The sequence below is a fragment of the Cnephaeus nilssonii genome (assembly GCF_951640355.1).
Source record: "Cnephaeus nilssonii genome assembly, chromosome: 8".
Classification (NCBI taxonomy): Eukaryota; Metazoa; Chordata; class Mammalia; order Chiroptera; family Vespertilionidae; genus Cnephaeus; species Cnephaeus nilssonii.
In genome coordinates this window covers 88,099,645-88,123,965 of record NC_137079.1, presented here as the reverse complement: position 1 = coordinate 88,123,965, position 24,321 = coordinate 88,099,645, and the positions used below count along the sequence as shown (strand labels likewise).

Below are 24,321 nucleotides of genomic sequence, written 5' to 3'. Positions count from 1 at the left end.
AATACTGTCAACAATAATAATAATAAAAAAAACTAGCCCCAGCTGGTTTGGCTCCGTGGATTATATATTTTGGTTTGGCCTGCGGACTGAAGGATCACAGGTTCAATTCTGGTCAAGGGCACGTACCTTGGTTGTAGGCTCTATCCCTGACCCTGGGAAGGACACGTGCCAGAGGCAACCAGTTGATGTGCCTCTCTCACATCGATATTTCCCTCTGTGTTTCTCTCCCCTTCCCTTCCATTCTCTCTAAAAAATCAATGGGAAAAAAATAGCCTTGAGTGAGGATCAACAAAAAAATACATAGCACATTATAAAAATTAAATCAGGACTTAGGAACACAGGGGAAATAAGAGTGAGAAATAATAAGATGAGGGTAAAGTTAATATGCCAAATGCATGCCAGAATGTGACACATCATTCATAGAATTGAAGCACAAATGTATCACTTACCTTCACTACCAAGAGGGAAACATTACCACATTGTGTTTCATAAAACACTAGTTTTGGGAGATGTTCATAGCAATCCCATCAGAGGTGGGAGCGTGTATCACGCTAACTTGTTCACCACCTGCCTGAGCTCACACGTGTATTCTCTGCCTAAAAAGTGACTGGCTCATAACACCAGGCCCTTGATAAGCTGTGGTGCATACTGTTGCCCAGAAAGCCAGTCTGTGTTCCCCCTCCTTCTAGGGTTCCTTCTTAGCCTGCAGACAACTGTAGATCATTGTCCTGAGTGCAAAATTGGTTTGCCTTTCAGAGGTACTTGTGAGACATTTGGAGTGTGAAACTGTGTCTGGATTTTTTGTTTTGTTTTATCTGTCTTTGCTGTTTGGTGGTGACAAGTAAGGTCATGGAAATGTGAGGGTTTTGGCATGAGCACAAAGTATCCAACTATTGGATGTTGACAAGCAGTTGTGGTGGGAGCAGCAGGAATAAAGGGTTGGCAGGCTGAGTAGCTCTAGTGGTGGCCTCATTGGTAGTGCCTCCAATTCTGTGGTCCGTTCTGTGGTCATCTGGAAGTCATTTCTATCATCTTAGCCAAGCACCTGCTCTTGCAGTCCCCGGTGATTTTTGTAGGCACTTAATTCCCTGTATTAAATAGTCTTGCTTAAAACACCTAGAATAATTGCTGTTTTCTACACTTTTATCCTAATTGAGATCTGGCTACAATATTTGTTGAAAATTGAGTAAGTGTAGCCAAGTAAGTTTGAGGGATATTAAATTAGCACATCAAAGGCTGTAGAAGTCCCACAATAATGAAACTAGATTAACTTGTTTATCTCAACTTTTCCCAACATATTTATCAGACCACTTGAACAAGTGGGGTGGTGTTCTAAATATTAGAATATTTTGATGCTATCATAAATATGAGAAAGTTTGTTTCTGGACTCTCTAGGCTATTTCATTCCTGTGCCGATACTGCATTGCCTTAATTAATGTAGCTTTTTAAAAATTATTTTTAAAAATTCTATTTTAATTGTTTATTGGTTACTGGTTTGCTTTTAACCTTATGAATACTGAATTGTGTTATGCAGTTTTTCCCTACCTGATGTTCCTCAAAACCATCCCACTTGTTCAAGTGGTCTGATAAATATGTTGGGAAAAGTTGAGATAAACAATATAAATTGTAAAATAAAATTTTGTCAAAGAAAGGCTTGATGGAAACCAAAATGCTCATCAGGGATATTGGCCTGTAATTCTCTTTCTTTTCAGGGTCTTTATCTGGTTTTGGAGTTAGGATAATGCTGGCCTCATAAAAAGAGCTTGGGAGTGTTCCTTCCTCTTGGATTTTTTTGGAATAGTTTGAGGAGTATAGGTGTTAGTTCTTCTTTGAATATTTGATAAAACTCCCCTGTGAAGCTGTCTGGACCAGGGCTTTAGTTTGCTGGGAGGTTTTATTATTATTATTATTATTATTATTATTACTGCTTCAATTTCATCAGTTGTTATCGGCCTATTTGGGTTTTCTTATTCTTCCTAATTCAGTTTTTTCTAGGAATTCATCCATTTCATCCAGGTTGTCCAGCTTGTTGGCATATAGCTATTCATAGTATTTTCTTACAACCCTTTGTATTTCACCTCTTTTGTTTCTGATTTTGTTTATTTGGGTCCTCTCTCTTTGTTTCTTACGAGTCTGGCTAAAGGTTTCTCTATCTTGTTTATCTTTTCAAAGAACTAGCTCTTGGTTCGTTGATCTTTTGTATTGTTATTTTAGAGGTTTCCATAATCTTGCAGTACAGGCCATACTGAACTGGATTCATCTTTCATAATTAAGTGCCCTCAAAAGCCAGCTAAGATGCATTCAAAGTTGATTACATGATTGTTACTAATCATGGGTGCAACTGGAGGCTCACCAGAGCCAGGGCAATTGTGTCTGTTGGGGAAATAAAAACAAATCTCATGCTCTCATGCCCACCCCCCCCACCCCCCCCCCAAAAAAAAACCCACCTCACTGCAATGGTAATAGAGAAAGAAACAGTTTTATTATTGAATAAGCATTAAGCCAGAATGTGATGTGCATCACAGGCAATCCACTAAGATTGCAAAGACAGAAAGGAATCTCACCCCTTTCTATAGCCAGGCAGATATAACTGCTACCTAAGCTCTCAAAATATACAATGACTAGTCCTCAAGTCAGAGGACCTGACGGTACCATATGTCACACAAAGTTCATCCTAGAGTCACCTGGCAGTTGGGGCCCCTGTGTTATCTAATTGGCTTTAACCTAAAGAGAAACGAACTTCTCAGTGTCTTTATGACAGGAAGTAGGCTGTCAAGTTTGGCTCCTACCCTCCTGCAAAGACTGGGAAACATGGACACTGTCTCCCTGGTCATTACTTTTCAAAGAGTTGGCTCCCAAGTCCTTGAGAGTCCTAAAGTTGGCAAAGGGATTATTTAGCTTTTGAAAAGATTTGCATACATTTCAAAGAGAGAAAATAACTTGTACAGATTTTTTAAAAATATTTTTTATTGAGTTTTTACAGAGAGGAAGGGATAGGGAGAGAGAGTTAGAAACATTAATGAGAGAGAAACATCAACCAGCTGCCTCCTGCACACCTCCTACTGGGGATGTGCCCGCAACCAATGTACATGCCCTTGACCGGAATCGAACCTGGGACCCTTCAGTCCGCAGGCCGACGCTCTATCCACTGAGCCAAACTGGTTAGGGCCTTTTACAGATTTTTTTGAGTAAATGCTCTAAGAAAAGAGAGTGAGGAGAAATGTCTTCCTTTATTTTCAACAGAAAGAATTAAGCTATTTATTTATTTATTTGTTTGTTTGTTTTTATTGTTGACACTATTACAGAATTATAGATGTCCCCAGTCCTCCCCCTTTGTTCACCTCCACGCAGCCCCTTCCCCTTCCCCCCCCCTTTCCTCTGGCTTAAGCCTCTTATTATTTTTTTTTAATTTAAATTCTTTATTGCTTAAAGTATTACATAAGTCTCCTTTTTCCCCCATTGACCTCTCCCTGGCCACCCCCCCCCCCGCCCCCCACAGACACACACCCTCACCTCCCCCTCCCTCCCTCCACCTCCTACCCCTCCACCCCCGTCTGTGCCCATTGGTTATGCTCATGTGCATGCATCCAAGTCCTTTGGTTGATCTCTTACCCCCTGACCCCCGCCTTCCTTCACAGGTTGGACCGTATGTTCAAAGCTTCTGACTCTGGTTCTGTCTAAGCCTCTTATTTTTAATTTGTGTTTATGTTTACAGGCCCAGGAGGTGGCAGCAAAGGGGCACCTCCACCTCCTGCTCCCTCGGGAGTCTCCCATCTTGATCCAGCCGCCGGGACAAGGGACACAGAATGAACGACCCTGCCACTCCTGCTGATTTCCCAATCATCGTTGTGGGAAAGCCGGGGCTGGGGCTGCTGGAAGGGAGCAGCGCCCCAGCCTTGTGAGTCCTGTTGGTTCTGAGGAACGTGCAAGTCCTGTTCAAGGTGACCTTAGCACCCCGCCTGGGGCTGGGGCTGGGGAACTTGAGGACAGAAGGTAAGACAAGGTCCTGGCCCACCCACGTGTTGAGGATGGGGCCTGGTCTACTTTCAAGAACACAACTAGCCCAACCCCAGCAGGAGGTGAGTACAGAACTATGAGAATGAATAACTGAAAATCAAAACTCAGCAGGCTCTAAGCAAAACTTTATTTTCAACAGCAAGTAGGAGCTCCCCGTGGTCCCTACTTTCACCAAAAGATTGATTCTAATCGAGAGGGGAAGGAGAAAAATATTCAAAACCAGTGAGTCAGAAAAGCAGAAACTCAGCCTCAAATTCAAAGGAGTAAATCAAAGAAAAGAAGAATCAAAATTGCAGAATGATATGGTGTTATGGTCATCATCCAGAGACAATTTATATTCATGATGCCTCCTTTTATTTGAAGAATTGAAGTGCTCTCCAAAGTAGAACAATTCTTACTCTACACAGTGTTTACAAAGGAGAGCACCATTTGGAAAACAAGGTAGAAATCACCACTTATTTTTTCCTAAGGTTCCCTGTGTGGTATCTCTGAAATACACATACTAGTGTGTGTGTACACATAAATGTGTATCTGAGCAGAGGAGCAGGACAGAAGCCACTCCGTTGGCCCCCACCTCCTACTTCCATGTTCCTGGAGCGCTGTGACCTGCCTCACTGGCTGGAGCTGTCTTCAAGGACCGCCCTCTCATTTAGTTGGCAGCAGGTAGGGGGGTGGAATTCCCAGTCGAAAGTGCTAGCTTTGCCTGGCCGGTGTGGCTCAGTGGTTGAGTGTCGACCCAGGAACCAAGAGTTTGCTGGTTCGATTCCTGGTCAGGGCACATGCCAGGGTTGTGGGCTCCATCCCCAGTCTGGGGCGTGCAGGAGGCAGCTGATCAATGATGTTCCTCTCTCATAGATGTTTCTCTCTCTAAAAATCAATAAAAATATTTTTTTAAAAAAAGAAAGGAAGTACCAGCTTTGATCTATTGCCACTCTTGCTCCCTGGAGGGCAAGCTCTCTTGTGGTCTTCAGGGAAGATTCTGAAAAAGGATGAGGTCCCACCCTCCCTCCAGATCCATCAGTGTCAGGTTGGAAGTAGAAATAAGGACAGGAGCCCTGGAGCAGGCAAGACCAGGCCCCCGCCTGGCTAAGTAGAGCACCTTCGCCCTCCTCCGGGCACTGGCTCTGGGCCCTGTACCTGTTCTCCCTGGCCCTCTCTTGGGGCTCAACCTTTCCAGGGCCCCCACCATACTCTACCCACCTGTGCCAGCCCTTCGGCACTCAGTCCCCACTCAGCACCCCCTTCTATATAAACTAAAAGGTAGTTCTGAGTGTGACATGTTCTAGAAAGAGAATGTATGACCTTTTTGTTTTGTTTTTACTACAGAAGATGCCTGAAGTATACGTTTGTGCTGCCATTTTGGCTCTCAATCCAATGAGCCTCTTGGTGTTCTCATTTTTAAAGTTTTATTCCAGACCGTTCAGAGGGTCTGGGGACTCTGCCACAAGATCCAGTTCAATAGTTTAATCAGTTTTCATTATTCACCCAGGTATTTAATGAGTAACTCTCAGTATCTCATATCGTTCCAGGCTTTGCAGAGAGCCCAAAGGATGTAAGAATGGCACCTCATCACTTGGAATTTACACCGTATCTGGGGAGACCACATACCAACACGTGGAAGTGTCCCAGTTCAGGCATGGGTGTTCGGAGGGAGGATAAACGTGGCTGCAGTGTGCAGGTAAAGCTTCCTGCAGAGGTGGGATCTGAAGGTTATTTATTTATTTATTTATTTTTAATAGCAATAATCACGCCTCAGATAAACCTCATTGGCTATGATACTGCCACTGGGCAAAGCTGAAGGTCCTGTAACAGTGGACAGAATTGGAACAGGAAAGCATCCTAAGCCTAAGGAACAGCAGGGGTGTAGGGAGGCTTCCATCAGTCTGTGTGAGCTGGAGGACGGCTGCCACTGTCGGGGTCCCTACGATCACCACAAGGACCTCCAGCTGGCATGGAAGCTTGACGGGCCAGAGCACAAAAGCAGGGGCATCAGAAGTCCCAGGACGGGGCCACGGAACCTTGCATCCCGTGGAAAGCAAACATCTCAGAAGCCAGTGAGGGGGAAGGCTGTCTGAGTTGCCTTGGGACTCTGAGGCTCTCAAACCCCACCGGCCATCCAGAGACTTGCATGTTTCACATTCCGGAACTCACCACAGGTGATTCTATGTGACTAATTTGATGTTCATTCTCCCCCAGCAGAAGACGGACCAGCAGGGAATGGTGATCAGCCCTAACTGGGCATGGGTCTTGTGATGTTTTGCTTTGTTGTCCTTCTTCCCAAATCCTATCCAGGGGCATGACAGAAGGAGACTTTCTGGGGCTTATTTTGACTAAAGACACCTGCCTTCAAGGATTTGGGGCTGTTAGCACTCTCAGAGCTACCTGCTGGCTCCCTTGTACACTCTGCCTTATCCAGCAAGGAGTACACACTTGGAGCTGGACAGCAGCCTGGTACATGCTGGTGTCAGCGAGGAGACTGGGCCAAAGCAGGAGATTGTCAAGAGATGGGAAGAATGCCCATAGCAGGGTGGGGCTGCTGCGGTGGATGTCCATTCAGACCAATGGTGTCAAGAGTATGCACATCTGTCAAAAGACACCCCGCTCGCCCGCTAGCTTATCTTCCTGCCTTCAGGACATTTTCCTAAGATCAGCTCTCAGCATAGCACCCTGCTGCCAGTACCGCAGGAAGGCTCCCTGCCACATACCAAAATTAACAGGCCGCCTGGCAACATGGCACATAGACCCTTTCCCATGATGGAGTCACAGAAATGTTGAGCAAACTGTCACTAAATAAATACTTATTTAACGTATGCTGTCCCTGCACAAAAGAAAGGGAAGTCCTCAGCGGCAGAAATGAAGAGAAAAACAACAGCCGAAGCACTTAGAGGAGCCAAATTTAGGTTCTAGGGACTGAATTGAGTTAATAACACCTGAAAAGGAATGGGAGCTGTGGCCTTAGCCTCGCTTGGAGGAGAGAAGCTTTTACGCTGAGCTCAGCAGGAAAGCAAAAGCACCAGAGAAGGGGATTAGAAGACACTTCCCACCAGCTCAGGGGGGTATGAGGAAGCACATGGTCTAGTTTGGGTGCAAAAGAAAAAGATCACCTGTCAGAAATTGAATTCCTAAGGCCTGTGCCCGGAAAGAGTGCAGAGTCCAGGTTTATACCACCTGTGAGGCCCGTAACTCCCAAGCAGAGAAATTAACATAATATTTGGTTAGATAATTGAAGCCTCTAGGATCCTAGTAGGTAATGCGTAACCACTCTGTGTAGAAACACGGTCACAACCCAGAGCACATGGGAGTCACACAGGAAAAACAAATCCTACTGAGAACGAGCTCACAATAAAGTGACAACTCGTGTGCGGAAATGAGCCTCCGGGAGTGGGAACCAGCAGGTGCAGCTGGTTCCTCAAGGACTGCAGACAGTGAAACCACCTGAAAGAAGCTATGCACATATTCATACCCAAAATTCCAAAAGCGGAACCCGGTAGTGCTGATCCTTGTTCTAATCCCAACCTGTTCTTCCTGTGTCCACCTTTTTACATCATTCCCACCCTTCCTGCCATGTAGACTCAAATTCTTGAGCTGTCTTCAAATTCTTCCTCTCTCAGCTTTTCCCCTTAAAAATGGTTCTCAATGTTCTCATCCCCCTTCCTCTCCTCTCCTCTGTTACTGTGATGGCCATTTAGATGATCTCCCTGCCTTCCCATCCCCATTGTCCCGTCTTCTCTTTAATCCACCCCAACACTGCCACTAAGTTATCCTCCTAAATGCCAAGTTCAATGATTTTACTTGCCAAAGCCAAATTCTTTTTTTAATAAAAATTTTAAATATATTTTTATTGATTTCAGAGAGGAAGGGAGAGGAAGAGAGAGATGGAAACATCAGTGATGAGAGAGAATTATTGATTGGCTGCCTCCTGTATGCCCCCTACTGGGGATCAAGCCCGCAACCCAGGCATGTGCCCTTAATCGGTATTGAACCTGGGACCCTTCAGGCTGACACTCTATCCACTGAGCCAAACTGGCTAGGGCCAAATTCTTTATTTTTTAATATATTTTTATTGACTTCAGAGAGGAAGGGAGAGGGAGAGATTGAAACATTAATGATGAGAGAGAATCATTGATTGGCTTCCTCCTGCATGCCCCTTACTAGGGATTGAGTCCACAACCTAAGCATGTGCCCTTGACTGGAATTGAACCTGGGACCCTTCAGTCTGCAGGCCGATGCTCTATCCACTGAGCCAAACTGGCTAGGGCCAAAGCCAAATTATCCTATGTAATAAAAGCCTAATATGCTAAGTGTCTAGTCATCAAGTCAGCTGTTCAACCAATCAAAGCATAATGTGCTAATGATATGCTAAGGCAGCTCAACGGCTTGCTATGATGTGCACTTACCACCAGGGGGCATATGCTCCAACCAGTAGGGTAGCTTGCTGCTGGAGTCCAGCCATGGAGCCCTCCTGTGGTCCCTTCCCAGCTGGCCAACCTCCCATGTCCCTCCCCGGCCCTGATCCTGCACCAGTGGGGTCCCTTGGCCTGGCCTGCACCCTCTCACAATCCAGGACCCCTCGGGGAATGTCGGAGAGCCGGTTTCGGCCCGATCTCGCAGGCCAGGCCAAGGGACACCACTGGTGCATGAATTCGTGCACTGGGCCTCTAGTTGATTGTGAAAGTCCATACCTTCCCCAACCTGGAACTAAACATTTTTTCCTGTTTTGTTCCCTGTTATAATATAATCACTCCAACCTGCTGTTTCAGCCATTCTGGCTTACTTATCCTTCCTACCCTTTCCCTCATGCTTCCATGCAGTCTCCTCCTTCTGACTAGACTGCTCCTCTCATCACATCTGCTGACTGAAAGGGAACCTTAGCTTAAACCTTTAGAAGCATGATGTGAAAGAATGAAGGCATCATTACAGCTAGACACATCTGGTTTCATGTCCCAGGTATGTCGCTTAATAGCTCGAGAAAGCCACAAGCTCTCTGATCCTCAGTTTCTAACCATGTAAGATGGGAACGATACCTACTTGGCAGAATTGCGAGTATTAGAGATAATCTACACAAAGCACTGAACAGAGAACCTGGCCCCAATACGTCCTCAATAAACAGTTGCTGAATTGAGTCTCTATCTTCACATTTTTATGGAAGCTGTGTCTTCACTGCTTCCCCAACCAGAGCTCCATGAGGCCTGAGGCCTTGTCTTACTTGTTTTTTCATCTTTGCACTTTCCTCTGACTAGCACAGGAAATCTTGAAACATGTCAATTGACAAGTAGTGAAAGAACGAGGCATGCCTAAGCTGATACTAGAAGGGGAGATTTTGGGTAGAGGGTCCTGGCAGGTGTCAGATGTTGGAGGGGTATTGAGCTCCAGTCTATACTGCGTCACTCCAGAGAGGGCAGAACCACCACCAGGAGCCAGGATAGGAAGGAATCGCTAACATTTAGAGCTGTTTAATATGAGAGCAGGTACCAAATGTAAGTTGCATGTCATTAAAAAAACCCTCATATTATAGGAAGTATTTGCTAGTAATAATGAGAGAGGTTCATTGCTGTCATACTGATCTTCAAAATACACACCTCCCACCTAGAAGGCTTGGTTCATAGCTAAAAGCTCAGAGCTTTTTTTTGCCACAAATTCAAGGCTCTACATATTTTTTTTATTAAATGAATAAATAAATGAAATCATTGATCAATCTGATTTTTAGAAAAGATATGTGCCACAAGGAGGAAAAAAGAAGGAAAACCATGAAGGGTTTAGAAAAAGACCAGCACAGGGTGACAAAAGGGCAGGGAACAGTGAGTCAGGGTCAGAGAGGAGGATCACGCTGGGAAGGCTGGAACGCCCTTGCCCTGGGCTGAGCACCAGGCCCTTCTCAACCCAATTCGACTCACCTGCTCGCTTCTGCTCTCCTTGGCTGATGAGAGTGATCATGGCACGTACCCGGCGACACCAGGGAAATCACTCATAAGATCTTGATCTTGTCTAGATGATATTATGATTTGATTTTGAAACTCCTTTTTCCCCATGAATTTAGGTCTTAATTATTATGCTCTATTATTACAATTACTAGAGGCCCAGTGCACGATATTCGTGCATATGTAGGTTCCCTAGGCCTGGCTGGCGATCAGGGCCTATCTGTGGGGCAACCAGTGGGGTGATCAGGGGGCCCCTGCTGGCACCCGCCTTGGCTGACCTGGCGCCGCCCGCTTGCCAGCCCCACCCCCCACCGCCGCCACCGGTCAGGACCTCTGGGCTGGGGGCAGCTCCTGTGTTGAGTATCTGCCCCCTGATGGTCAGTGCATGTCATAGCGACTGGTCGTTCTGCCGTCAGGCCTATTTGCATATTAGGCTTTTATTATATAGGATTGTTGCTCTGTTATTACAATTGCTCAGTTCACACTTGGTAATGAGTTTTTTAAAGATATGATTTATTGATTTTTTTTTTTTTTAGAGAGAGGAAGGGAGAGGGAGAGAAAGAGAGAGAGAGACCCATCACTTGCCTCCAACACAGACTCTGGCTGGGAACTGAACCCGCAACCTGGCATGTGCCCTGACCAGGAGTCGAACTGGCAACCTTTTGGTGCATGGGACGATGTTCGGCCACCCGAGCCACACTGTCCAGGGTGGCAATGAGTTATTAAATGAAGTGTATTAAGGTATTATTTTTTTCCTTTAGAGTATCATTATTTAAAAACAGTTGATTCTCAACAGTGACACCAAGTCCCAAGGGGGAAAAGAATCCTGTCCAAGCATAGAAGGATTCCTTATTTGATAAACTGAGCTTATAATTCTCAGGGATAAGCTGGTTCTCCCAGTTCCCATGAGCAAAGATAAGCTGCTCTGAGTCAAGACTTCTGGCTCTCTGCACTCACTGCCCCGCGGTGCTCACCAGGAGACACAGCGGCTGCGGGGTTTCAGGAGGCTCCCCAGGCTCTGCAGGGCCTGCGGCAGCCCCTCTCCGGTGAGGGCACTGCAGGCCCGGAGCTCCCAGCGGCGGCCCTGGAACCTGTCCAGGCCCAGCTTGTCTCTGATCTCAAGCAGAGGCAGGGCACCGGGCGCCTCCTGCTTGTTGGCCAGCACCAAGAAAGGGACGCCGGCCATGCTGGGGCTGCCCAAGACTCCCGTGAGCTCAGCCCCTGCCTCGGGCAAGCGGGCTTCGTCCGTGCTGTCTAGCACATACACAAGGACGTCCGAGCCTTCCAGGTAGTTTTTCCAGCTGGCCCTGAGCTGGGCCTGCCCCCCGATATCCCAGAGAGTCAGAGACACATGCCCCGGGGCTTCAAGAGGCTCCACATTGAAGCCAATGGTGGGCAGGGTCTCCACCAACTGGTAGCCCTTCAGTTTGTACAGGAGCGTGGTCTTGCCTGCCGAGTCCAGGCCCATCATCACCACCTGGGCTTCCGCCTTGTGACCTCGGGAGTTCACAGAGCCCATGGTGGCCCCTGGCAGATCCTGGGGGAGAAAGGCCAGGTGCACACGTCAGCCATTCTTTTCCGACGGGACACACAGATCCATGCAGGCACATGGAAGAGGAGCTTCTACTTCAAAAACAGGAAGTGTCTTGACAGTTTCAAACACAGGCCTGGGCTCTGAAGGCCAGGAAGTGGGGGGGTGAGAGTCACCCTCAGCTGGCCCCTCGCTGGGCAGCCTCCTTCAGAGAAGCGCTCAGGGCCCTGGGAGACAGGGGATGCGGGCTCCCATTCCGTGGGAGTTAAAGCCAGGAGGCAAAACAAGTTCCAGTTAGACAAACCCAGTTCGGGAGAAACGACTGCAAGGTGCCTGCCAGTCTTGCTAGTCTGTGCTTCTAGCCTCTGGTTTCCTCCTGGCGAGCCTAAGCCCCGAAAGGGAAGCGGCCTTGGGCTCAGGGCACCGAGTGAAGGGTCAGCGGCTCGTGGCCGCGTCGCTGCCTTTGGAACGCCCCGCCGGCCAGCGCCGTGTCCTGGACACGGGCTATTTATAAACACGTTGGCTGGGGACAAACTTATCAGTCAGGGCAGAGGGGTTCCCTCCACTGTCTTACCAAGGTAAATTACCTCTCCCGTTCGTCACAACTCCCGTTTTCCAAAAATTTTAAGACTAAAACCTGATCCCAGTTCAGTCAGGGGACACCTTGGCTGGGACAGTGACGGGACATCTCACCCGAGGACTATATTTCAGCGGCCCCTGGAGGAAAAAAGACAGCCCCTGCTCATTCCTCATGCCAGGGAGAAGAGTAAAAATTGCGGTTACCTCGGTGCAGGGAGCCAGAGGCTGCAGCTCCTCCCGCAGCGTCTTCTCCCCCGCTGCTGCTCGTCAGTAATGTCCCAAGAGCGAGTAATGTCCCAAGAGCGAGAAGTGAGGGAAGTTGCTGTTTCTCCTTTTTCTGCTTCCTTTCCCCAGGTGGCTGGGGGTTGGGTCGGGCTTCACAGCCCTCCCTCAGGTCTGGGGCTCCCGGCAGTCCTCCCGCGGGGGATGTGCCACAAATACACCCCAGCTCTTCAGCCCTTGGCAGAGCGAGGTCCAGCACCACCTCCGTGTTGTGGCAGCCGGGGCTCCTTGCAGAAGGAAGGGGCCACGGTCACAGCTGTGCCCAAGTCCAGCCACTTCCTTTTGCTCTTCCTCTCATAATCCTGTGACCTCCTCGGTGGAGAAATCTGAGAATCAGGGTTTTTCCTTCAGCTCGGCTAGCGTGGCTCAGTGGTTGAGCGTCGACCTATGAACTAGGAGGTCACGGTTCGATTCCCGCTCAGGCACATGCCTGGTTTGTGGGCTCCATTCCCAGTGTGGGGCGTGTAGGAGGCAGCTGATCAATGATTCGGTCTCATCATTGATGTTTCTATCTCTCTCTTCCTTTCCCTTCCTCTCTGAAATCAGTACAAAAATATGTTTAAAAAATGATACCCCCAGGAAATATAATTTTCAAAAAATTGTTCCAATGAGAAGCTGTTGATTCTGTAGTGATCTGATTTGGATCTCGAGATGCAGTGATTTGGCTCTTGTAACCAGTAACATTTGTGTAGCACTTTCTGCTTTCCACACATTATTTCACTAAACCGTCAAGAACCAAGTTGGGCCAAACCATCAAGAACCAAGTTTGGCTCAGTGGATAGAGCATCGGCCTGCGGACTGAAGGGTCCCGGGTTCGATTCCGGTCAAGGGCATGTACCTTGGTTGCGGGCATATCCCCAGTGGGGAGTGTGCAGGAGGCAGCTGATCGATATTTCTCTCTCATCAATGTTTCTAACTTTCTATCCCTCTCCCTTCCTCTCTGTAAAAAAATGAATAAAAAAAAAAAAGAACCAAGTTGGGGTTATAATTCTCCCATTTTACAAATGAAGAAACAGGCTCAGACAAGGTAAACAATTTGCTCATGATCTTGCTGGGATTTATGGCATCTCTTTCTCTTTGAACATGAGCTACTCACTGAGCAAGTGCTTTGTAAACAGCAAACACCCTATAGTAATTATTGTTGTTGTCAGGCTACTGTATTTAACAGGAGGAAGCAATTAGGAAAAGTCAGAAACAGAGTGTGTTGTGCACACCGCTGTGTTTTGCTGTTCCTGATGTTATTGTTGTTCTGTTCTGAGTGCCTGGTTGTAGGCTGTAGTCCTTTTGCAAGGGCCAGGGTGTGTGGTGAGAGAAGGGAAAATGTGGGTGGAATTATTGTCAAATAAAAGCCAGAGTTGGAGAGTAGTTGAAGCCCTAAAAACAGATTTTATTCAAGACTATTGCAATAGGGGGACCTCACCGTAGAACTGGGCTCAGTTTTGAGTATAACACGGGCAAGTGGGGATTTACCGCCAAGGAACAGGATGGGGTCAGTGGATGCAAAATTACTAAGAGGAAATATCAGGGATAGTGGGGTGGTTTTTTGTTGTTGTTGTTGTTGTTGTTGTTTTGTTTGTTTTGCTAAACTGAATAACAGGATTCTTGCTGAAGGCAGGCCAGACATCACCTGGGAAATGATGGGGGAAGAGGAACCTGATCAGATATAGAGGGTGGTCAGATATCAACGATAGGGTGTCTGGTTAAACTGACCTAGCAGGGTTCTTGCAAAACTGGATTTTATAAGGAAGGGCACAGATGGACCTAAGAGAAGGTTCAGGAGCCTGACTAAAGTTTGGTTAAGCAGAGAATCTTTGTCATTATCCCAGGAAAGCCTCAAAGCGAAACAGCACTGTCTGGAGGAGGGCTTGTCCTTCTGCACTGGACCACGTTGGGCCTCAGTCCTACCCAGGCCTCGCTGGTAAATCAGTGGGAATCCTGCCAGGAAGTGACTTACAGGAGGATTGGGGTTAGCAGAGGATAAGGACGAAGTGTGCTTGGAGCCTGGGAAACCGGGGGTGCTGCCCTGACTGTTTCCCCATGTCTGAGCCCAGGGCTGGAGGGGAGGCAGGCAGAGACTGAAGAAGCCGTTGACTTGAGGGGCTCGGAGGCACCAGACCAGGCTGTTTGGGTGCTGAGTGACCCCCAGTGACACAGTTAAGGAAGGAACACTCCCTCACCCTCCTGCCCCAAGGATTCCAGGGATGCCTGGGGTCACATGGGCAGCAAACAGGGCTCTGGAGGCCCCTTTGTGACACCCATGGGCTCTTAGAGAGGCCCTGCCCTCCTGGGCCAAGACAGGCGTTCAGCGGGAGGACCTGTGAGGGCTACTCAGGCTCCCAGACGCAGAGAGCCTCTCCTGAGGGCTGAGGCCTGTGTTAGCTGGAGAAAGTGGGAGCCAGGAAGCAACAATTACTTCGAATACGACCCAAAGGCCACTGTGGCCTGAGTTACCCTGTCCCTTTCTTTACTGAATTTCTCTGTACCTCAGTTCCTCTTTCTGTAAAATGGAGATGATGATATTCATAATAGCACCTAACTTGGAGGGTTATTGGAAGGGTTAACTAAAGTAAGACACATCAAATACTTAGCCCTAATCCAGGCACCTAGTCCCAGGTTACTAGTATGAAATAAGGAAAGAGGTGTGGCCCCGGCTGGGTGGCTCAGTTGGTTGGAATATCATCCCACACACCAAAAAGACTGTGGGTTTGATGCCCTGTCAGGGCACATTCCTGGGTCGTGGGTTTGATCCCTGGTTGGGGTGCGTATGGGAGACAGCCGACCAATGTTTCTCTCTCCCCCCCTTCCTCCCTTTCTTTCCCTCCCTTTGTCCCTCCCTCCCTCTCTCTAAAATCAATGAACACATCCTCGGGTGAGGATTAAAAAGAAGAAAAGCAGAGTTGTGTTGGGTAAGGGACACCTTTGTAACCCTGTGGCTGCAGCTACTGGCAAAGGAGCTGTGCTAAACTCACTGGCACCAGGAGAGACCAGGGTCTTGGATCCCATCTCCACTACCTCCGGGAAATTAGGCTTCCCCAGAGGGGACCTGCGCAGAGAGCCCCCAGTTCAGATGGTGGGTTTATAGATATACTTTTGCCAGTTCTCATACAGGTAGCCAGGTCTGGAGGATCAAGACATACTCATTTCACTCACAAAAAAACACACAACACAATTTATTGGCTAAAATGTAACTTCTCACATTTCCAAGGAGGTCCATTCAGGCCCGGGACCAGGAGCCAGCGTTCTGTGCAGCACACCGGAGCGGGCAGCAGGGGAGGGGCACCACGTGGCGGGCACACAGGACACGGAGTACAACCACCAAGGAAAACACGTGCACACCGGCTCTTTGGAAACAATGAAAGTTGGTGGCTTTAAAGGATTGTTTATCATGGAGCACAGCCTGGTGATCGCTTCCTTTTCTCCTTTCTGCAGGTAGGCTAGGGCAGAGAGGGCTAGAGGCAGAACTGTGTTCCCTGGAAAGTGCTAGCGAAACGCTGACATATTCCTCCTTCCCAGCCCGCCTTTGTCTGGGCTCCATAGTCCCCCTGCCTTTCTGTTAGTCGTTTTGTGGCCTTATCTCTAGTCTGTCAGTTTCTCAACTTGCAATACTCAAGCTGATAACTTATTTTCAACGACTGTTATCTATAAATTTGCACTCGCTTGCTTTTTTCTCGATTCCTTTATTCTAATGCTAACCGTGTCGAGTCACACTCGACATCCGAGTGCAAAAGGTTAATAATCAGATGTTATTTATATTTCAAATTATCCCTGTGGTACCTTCCCTGCAAAATTCAAAAGGTACAAAAGGGTAGAGAGTCAAGGGAGTTCTCCTCACGCCTGTCCTCCAGCCATTCAGGTCCTTTCCTGGGAAACAACCCACACCACCCATTTCTTAGGTATTTCCCCAGAGATGGTCTGTGCATATGTAAGCAAGTTTTTCATGTTCATCTTTTTTTTCCCCCAGATGGTAACATACTTGGAGGAATTTAATCACTGTAGTAAATCTTTCAATCAGAATTTCTCAGCCATCTGCTCTGTCAAGGATCGGTGGGAGAGAAAAGAAGTTACAGGCAGCAGCCCAAGGATTACCCAACTTCCCCAGCCTTCACCCTCCCCCCGCCCCCGCCCTCTGCAGTGAGTGATGAGAGGGAGCATGTGCAATGTGCAGGCTGTCTTTGGGAGGTATTGTGGTGAGAATCAACACTCCAATCATGCTAAAGTTTAACATTCTCTGAGACGTTTAACTCCATCTATCACTGTCATTTATTAGGCAACCCCTGTAACCCTAAGCCAATGATGGCAAACCTACGACAGGCGTGTCAGCACTGACACTCGTAGCCATTTCTGATGACCCGCGGCCGCATGCCGAGGATGAAACATTTGCTGCTCCTGAGAATAAAACATTTGCGACTAGAGTCTTGGAGTTAGTTTTTTCCTCAAAGTAACACACTACCCGAGTTATGCTCAGTTTTTTGGCGAAGTTTGACACACCAAGCTCAAAAGGTTGCCCATCACTGCCCTAAGCAGTACAGTTGATCCTTGAATAGCAATGGGGTTAAGGGTGCTGACTTCCCATGCAGTAAAAAAATCACGGATAATTTTGACTCCCCAAAACTTGGAAGCCTTATTGATAATATAAACAGTCAATTAAGATATATTTTGTTTTGTTTTCATTGAGAGGAAGGGAAAGGGAGAGAGAGATAGAAACATCAATGATGAGAGAGAATCACTGATTGACTGCCTCCTGCATGCCCCTCACTGGGGATCCAGGCCGAAACCCAGGCATGTGCCCTGACGGGGAATTGAACCTGGGACCACCTGGTTCATAGGTCAATGCTCAACCACGGAGCCACGCTGACTGGGCTAAGATATATTTTGTATGTTATCTGTATTATATACTATATTCATACAATAAAGTAAGCTAGAGAAAAGAAAATATTATTAAGAAAATCATAAGGAAGAGAAAATACATTTACAGTACTAAAAGTATTTATTGAAAAAAAATCTACATATACTAGTAGGTGGACCCTCACAGTTCAAATCTGTATTGTACAAGGGTCCACTGTATACCTGAAGCTGGGATGGCTGCCAGAGGTGCAGGTACGGTGCCTGTTTACAGGGATATGTGTCTTTGGTTAAGCTTTCCCCAGAGAGCACGAAGTCAACTACAGGATAGTTCTGCACAAGAAAGAGTGTTTCTTGAATTTGAATTCACCTTTTGAATGCGGATGGAGGCTTCAGTTGGTGTAGCACAGACACACGTGGGCTTTTTGATGAGAGAGAGCCCATAACATCCCTTCATGAACCTGTTTTTAACTGATCTGAGATCACGCTCCCAGCCTTGGTGACTCTCAAATAGGCCTCAGCGATTCCACTTGCCCGATGCAAAGACTGACCCGGGTTTCACAGAGACTGAACCCTCAGCCCCCGGAGCAGCCTTGTCCTTTCAAAAGGAAGGTCACCCTGGCTGCAGGTCCTTGCTCTTCGTTACTTTGAATATTTCTTGCCACGCCCTTCTCTACCCAGCAAAGCTCATTTAGCATTGAAGGCCAGATAAAGAACTTCACAAACAAGGAAAAGCTAAAGGAGTTCATCACCCGGATGGGAAGCGGGGCCAGCCAACCGCTGCAGTCCCTCCCCCACTCCTCCCCGCCCCTGGGCCCCCACCCTGATGAGGGTGGGATTGGGCAGGCCAGCCAACCTCCCGTGTCCCCTCCCCCTGGCCAGCCCAGCCCTATCCAGATCGAGCAGCTGGCAGGACCCCACCTGTGCACGAATTTGTGCACCAGGCCTCTAGTAGAATATAATATTGCAGACTTTTTAAATGTCTTTATTTTGCATTACAATTGTACTTAGAATTATTATCACTTTAAGTGACTTGTGTTTTACATTTACGGCACAGTTTATCTTCCAGAACTTTTCTGCTCTTTCCAGTTTTCATTTTATTAGAGATGCCATCTCCTCACAACTGAATGAGGAACATGGCAACGCTGGGGGAAATTTCTGTGCCTGTCACTTTTTGCTCTCTCTTCCTCTGAACAGAAATAATATCTTAGCAGCATATCTCTTTGTCTGTTAAAAAAAAAAAAGCAGGAAAAGGAAACAGCAGTGGATGATCTGCTTTCTGAAAGTTTAAGAAAGATCTGGAGGATGTTTGCTTTGCACTGAAGCAGCTTCAACTTCTGCTTTTACAGCGTTTGCAGGAACTTTCCTGACACTAAGGTGGGGGAGAAACAGTGGCCAGAGACTGTCCCCTGCAAACGTGAGATGAGTGCCAGCCGTGCCTCAAAACAGGCGCTGTGAGAGTGAGCGGTGCTGTTTCTCTTCCATAGTTGTTTCCACGTGCAAAGTAGTTCTCTGCCGCAGCTGCTAGTCAATCAACCACATTTCCGGAACTGGATAGTGTATTTTTAGTTGGCAGGAAAAGAAAAACTTGATTAGGAAGGAGGTTGGAAGGTCACTTAGTAGTTAGGAGCTGAAATCAGTACTTTTCTACATTTTCCAGAAGAGTTACTGTCTTCGTGGGCAGCAACGAGCAAAGTGGTTACTTCAATGATCTCTCTCTCTTTTTTAAATCCTTACCCGAGGATATGTTTATTAATTTTTTAGAATATATTTTTATTGATTTCAGAGAGGAAGGGGGAGAGAGAGCTAGAAACATCAATGATGAGAGATAATCACTGATCGGCTGCCTCCTTCACTAATAGGGAATTAAACCGTGAACTCCTGGTTCATAGGTCGGTGCTCAATCACTGAGCCACACCAGCTGGGCAGTTTAGAGGGAAAAAGAGAAACATTGATCAGTTGCCTCCCGTACAAACTCAGACCGGGGATTGAGCCCACAACCCAGGTATGTGTGCCCTGACCGGAAATTGAACCCGAAATCTCTTTGGTGTACAGAATGATGCTCCAACCAACTGAGCCACCTGGCTGGGCACATGGTGAACTCTTTAAGCAAAACCAAGTGGCCTCTGTTCCTAAGTCCACGTTTATCATTTCAGTGATAAGGAAAGACTGGTCTGGAGCTTATGGGCCAAAAAGAAGAATGGACAAGACCAGAACATATGCTCCAATTGTTGGAGCCGAGCTGATTTGAGCCCCGTGCAGGAGAACTTGCTAAGACAGAGAGAGAGACGCAGCCTTCTCTGGACCAATCTTCCCTGGCTGCATGGGTAGTGATAAGAAGGGAAACCAATGGCTACTCTAGAGGGAAGGCAGAGCATTCCTCCAAAGAATGGGTGTTTACACAATCTAGGATTATTCATGTATGTTCAGCCACTAGAAAACAGCTCAAGTAGTGTTCTTGACCGTGGTACATACCCATGCTTGGGAAAAATGTGGAGGCTGGGGAGGTGAGAAGGAGGGGAGAAATCTGGAGTGTCAAGAAGCTTTGGATACCCATTGGTACTCCCTTTTTTCCTAAAGATATTGACATTCAATCACTAGGTTAAATTCATGTTCCCATCTCAATTAACTAACTCATTAGGTGGGAATAACAAGTTTACATACCAGTGTGTGGGCTTATCTCATGAACCTCCCAAAATGGGGCCAGAGGTATGGATGCATGGAACAGAATAACAGATCTCAGTGTACGGGGCGGAGGAGGGGTGACAGGAAGAGGTTAACCAAAGAACATATATGCACATATGCATAATCCATGGACACAGACAATAGCATGGGGAAGACCTGGGGTAGGGCAGGGGTTGTGTGGAGGAGGGCAGAAAGAGGGAAAATGGGAGACATCTGTAATACTGTCAACAACAACAACAACAACAACAACAACAACAACAAAAGGATGATGTAGAGGTTTTTTTTCACCCAAAAACTTTTTTCCCTTTAATTGCTTTCCCCAATGACTTCAGGTGAGTTATATGTAACATGAATATTTCAGATTTTGTAGTGGTAGAGAAAGAAAGAAGTAGGAATAGGGCCAAAGGAAGGGAGGGACATTTAAAAACTATATCAGAATACGAGTTGCCAATGCCCTGTCCCCAATCATTTGGATGTTTTCTCCATATTTGAACAGTCCTTGATATGCCTATTGTTTGATTGGGAATCTGCCTTCTAAGCTGGCTCATTGATAAACATCAATGATGAGAGAGAATCATTGATCACCTGCCTCCTGCATACCCCCTACTGGGGATCAAGCCCGCAACCCAGGCATGTGCCCTGACTGGGAATCGAACTGTGACCGCCTGGTTCACAGGTCGACACTCAACCACTGAGCCACACTGGCCAGGCCATTGATTATTTTTTAGAGAGAGTGGGAGGAAGTAAGGGAGGTGGAGGGAGAGAGAGAAATATCAATGCAAGAGGGGCACATCTATTGGTTGCCTCCCGCACATGCCCCCACCAGGGCTTGGATTGAACCTGCAGCCCAGGTACATGCCCTTGACTGGGAATCAAACCGGTGACCCTTTGGTACATGAACAGATGCTATAACCACTGAGCAGCCGGCCAAGGCAGCAGTTTGGAATTTTACTGCTGACATTTACTTGACGCAGTATGCCAGGGTTCTAAAAAAGCCCACCCAGGACTACCTTACGGGTCCAGACCCAGTGGTGCTGGGTACAAGCAAGAGCCCATTGTGCACCACCAGCTCCCCGCTTTGCATTGGGTGAACTTGCGTGAGTTTCTCTCAGAATTCCGGGCCTCCTTGCTTCAAGTAGCAGGCCATGACTTTATCTGAGCTGTCCTTAGAAAATCCTTGAGGTGAATAAGGGTTGAGTTAACCCAGGGAAAGGGAAAAAAAATGGTTTACTGCTTTTATTTTGTTTTTCCAATTCTTATCTTTTTTTTTAATTGAATTTATTGGTGTGACATCGGGTAATAAAATTAGATAGGTTTCAGGTGTATGGTTCCATAATACATCAACTGTATATTGTATTATGTGTTCATCACCCCAAGCTGACTCTCCTTCCATCACCATTTATCCCCCTGCTTTTAATCTCGGCTTTTTAATTGGATTGCTTACTGAGAACATGAACTAATTATTCGCTGGTTAAATGAGAGACTGAACTTTCTTTAGCTCCAAAAAAGAAAGGACACTTGCTTGCCCAACCCAAATAGCCAGTGGGGTGACGACAGTTGTTCAGACCCCAAAATCAGAGTGACAGAGATGGGCGCGGAGAATCGTCCAGTGCAGTAGCGCAGCTGGTTCTGGAGAAGCCGGTGGAGCCCCAACAGGAAGGTCAGGGTGCCCCAAAACGGGTTCACCCCAAAGAGGGGCCCAGTGCCTTGGAAAGAGTCACAGGTCCCACGGATCAGGTGAGCTCTTGCTGGCCCTCGCCTGGGTATTCTTAGGTAACTAAGGGTCTCTGTGGCGTTACCCGAGGAAAACTTCCTCCAGGGTGGAGAGCAGCCCTCCAGGGATATTCACTGCATTTACCTCCTCCAGAGACCTGCACAGAAGGGCTGCTTTTCCCTAGAAGTTTCGTAAGACGCCACAGAGCTCAGCATTAACAGGGGAAGTCATGCCTCTGAGGCCAACAAGCCCACGACAGTCAGCCTCCTGTTTACGTAACAACAGCCAAGATGAGGATCCTCTGATACTCCTAATCCTTTGCACTCACTATTAGAAAAAGCCGGCTATGAAACTAGGCAGAAAGAATGGAAAGCCCCATTTAATTGGTCTCTTAAAGCTTCAAAAAAAGGATTTACATAAATGGATCAACCCGTGATGTCATTTAGGTGTCAATCCAATTCTTTGAGGTATTAAATATGACTGTCCTTATTTTAAAAGGGGGACAGTCATTTGGAACTTGATTTGCCAAGCTGAAGAAGATACACAAAATAACGTGCAAGATCCTTTTCATATGTTATACTAGATACCAAATATGAAAAGTGAGACAGTGGCAAAACTCAGATCATGATTGTTCACAGGATAGAAATGATCCATTTACCTGCCCTTCCCTTTTTGAGAAAATTTGGCTGCAATTCATATCCCATGGTTACAGTATTGCCCCATCCCCAATGGTCAATAAGAACATTGTTTATACTGATATTTTTTCATTATATCTTTATTGTTAAAAGTATTACATATGTCCCTTTTTTCCCGCCACTGACCCCTTCTAGCCCCTCCTGTCCCTCCCCAACACACACACCCCAGGACTTCACCACCCTATTGTCTATGTCCATGGGTTATGCATATATGCATACAAGTTCTTTGGTTGATCTCTTCCCGCCCATCCACCCTCCTCTGCCTTCCCTCTGAGACTCCACAGTCTGTTCTTGCTTCTATGTTTCTGGGTCTCTTTTGTTCATCAGTTTATTTTGTTCATTAGATTCCACATATGAGTGAGATCATGTGATACTTGTTTTTCTCTGACTGGTTTATTTTTCTTAGCATAATGCTCTCCAGGTCCCTTCATGCTGACTCAAATGGTAAGAAATCCTTCTTTTTCACTGCTGCATGGTATACAAATGTACCATAGCTTTTTTATCTGCTCATCTACTGCTGGGTACTTGGGCTGTTTCCAGATCTAAGCTATAGTAAATTGTGCTTCTTTGAACATAGGGGTGCATACATTCTTTCTGATTGGTTTTATGGGTTTCTTAGGGTATATTCCTGGAAGTGGGATCACTGGGTCAAATGGCAGTTCCATATTTAATTTTATGAGGAAACTCCACACTATTTTCCATAATGGCTACACCAGTCTGCATTCCCACCAGCAGTGTGCTAGGGTTCCCATACACAAGAATAAACACAAAATGAATAAAATACTTAAATGTAAGCCATGAAACCATAAAAATCCTAGAAGAAACCATAGGCAACAAAATCTTAGGGTATATTCCTGTGTTTTCTCCACATCCTCACCAGCACTTGTCATTTGTTGATGGTAGCCATTCTGACAGGTACGAAGTGATACCTCCTTGTTGTTTTAATTTGCAAATCTCTATTGATCAGTGACTTTGAGCATTTTTTCATGTCTCTTGGTCATTTGGATGTCCACTTTGGAGAATTGTCTATTTAGATCCTTTGTCCATTTTTTAACTGGATTGTTTGTCTTCCTTTTGTTAAGTTGTATGAGTTCCTTATATGTTTTGGATATTAAACCTTTATCAGATGTATCATTGGCAAATATGTTCTCCCATAGAGTGGCTCCCTTTTCATTTTATTCATGGTTTCTTTTGCTGTTCAGAAGCTTTTTATTTTAATGTAGTCTCATTTGTTTATTTTCTCCTTAGTTTCCTTTGCCCTAGGAGATGTATCCATAAACATATTGCTGCGAGAGATGTCTAAGATTTTGTTGCCTATGGTTTCTTCTAGGATTTTTATGGTTTCATGGCTTACATTTAAGTATTTTATTCATTTTGTGTTTATTCTTGTGTATGGTGTAAGTTGGTGGTCTAGTTTCATTTTTTTGCATATATCTGTCCAATTTTCCCAACACCATTTATTGAAGAGACCGTCTTAACTCCATCGTATATTCTTGCCTCCTTTTTCAAATATTAATTGAGTGGGTCGATTTCTGATGTCTCTGTTCTATTCCATTGAGGGTGCCTACATCTCCAGCCGTCTCTGACTGGCAGGTAGCAACCCTGCTGCTTTTCATAGCCAGGTGTTTTGTGGGCACCTTTCTCAGTCCTGGTGCTCTGGGATGGGGAGCCCAACTTGGGGTTTAGACCCCAGAGTTCTCAGTGGAAACCCCCCACAGCTGAGGTATCTCTTCAGAACTTAAGCTGCTGTCTGTGGGCGCCCGGCCAGCCCTTCGGCACCTCCACGCTTCCTACCAGTCTCTATGCGGTCTCTGCTTTCTGTCCTTGCTAGTCTTCAGTTGATTTTTTTCAGAAGGGTATTTTTGTATTTTAGTTGTATTTCCAGTTTGGTCCTGGGAGAGTGTCAGTGTAGCTTCCACTTACTCCACCACCATTTTTAATCTCTTATTATAATGAGACTTCTTATAAATGAGCCTTCCGAGTACTGTGAGACCACACTGTCTGACCAAAGGGTTGGCCATCAATGCATTCTTTGGATTGATTTATGACCAAAAGGAG

General features: G+C 46.5%; 2 protein-coding genes across 2 annotated transcripts in view; one reads left to right on the top strand and one right to left on the bottom strand.

Annotated features, from left to right (window-relative positions):
- The window catches only part of SPRYD7 (SPRY domain containing 7), a 354,235-nt gene that overhangs the window by 272,333 nt on the left and 57,581 nt on the right, over positions 1 to 24,321 (top strand). The window lies entirely within an intron of this gene.
- Positions 10,365 to 12,601, bottom strand: ARL11 (ARF like GTPase 11). The gene is made up of 2 exons (XM_079778551.1): positions 12,250 to 12,601; positions 10,365 to 11,472 (listed from the first exon to the last, which is right to left on the bottom strand). The coding sequence occupies exon 2, from the start codon at positions 11,452 to 11,454 to the stop codon at positions 10,906 to 10,908; it is 549 nt and encodes a 182-aa protein (XP_079634677.1). The 5' UTR covers positions 11,455 to 11,472; positions 12,250 to 12,601; the 3' UTR covers positions 10,365 to 10,905.

Excerpts from the sequence above, each read along its gene's own strand:
- ARL11 (XM_079778551.1), bottom strand. The coding sequence starts at position 11,454 with ATGGGCTCTGTGAACTCCCGAGGTCACAAGGCGGAAGCCCAGGTGGTG.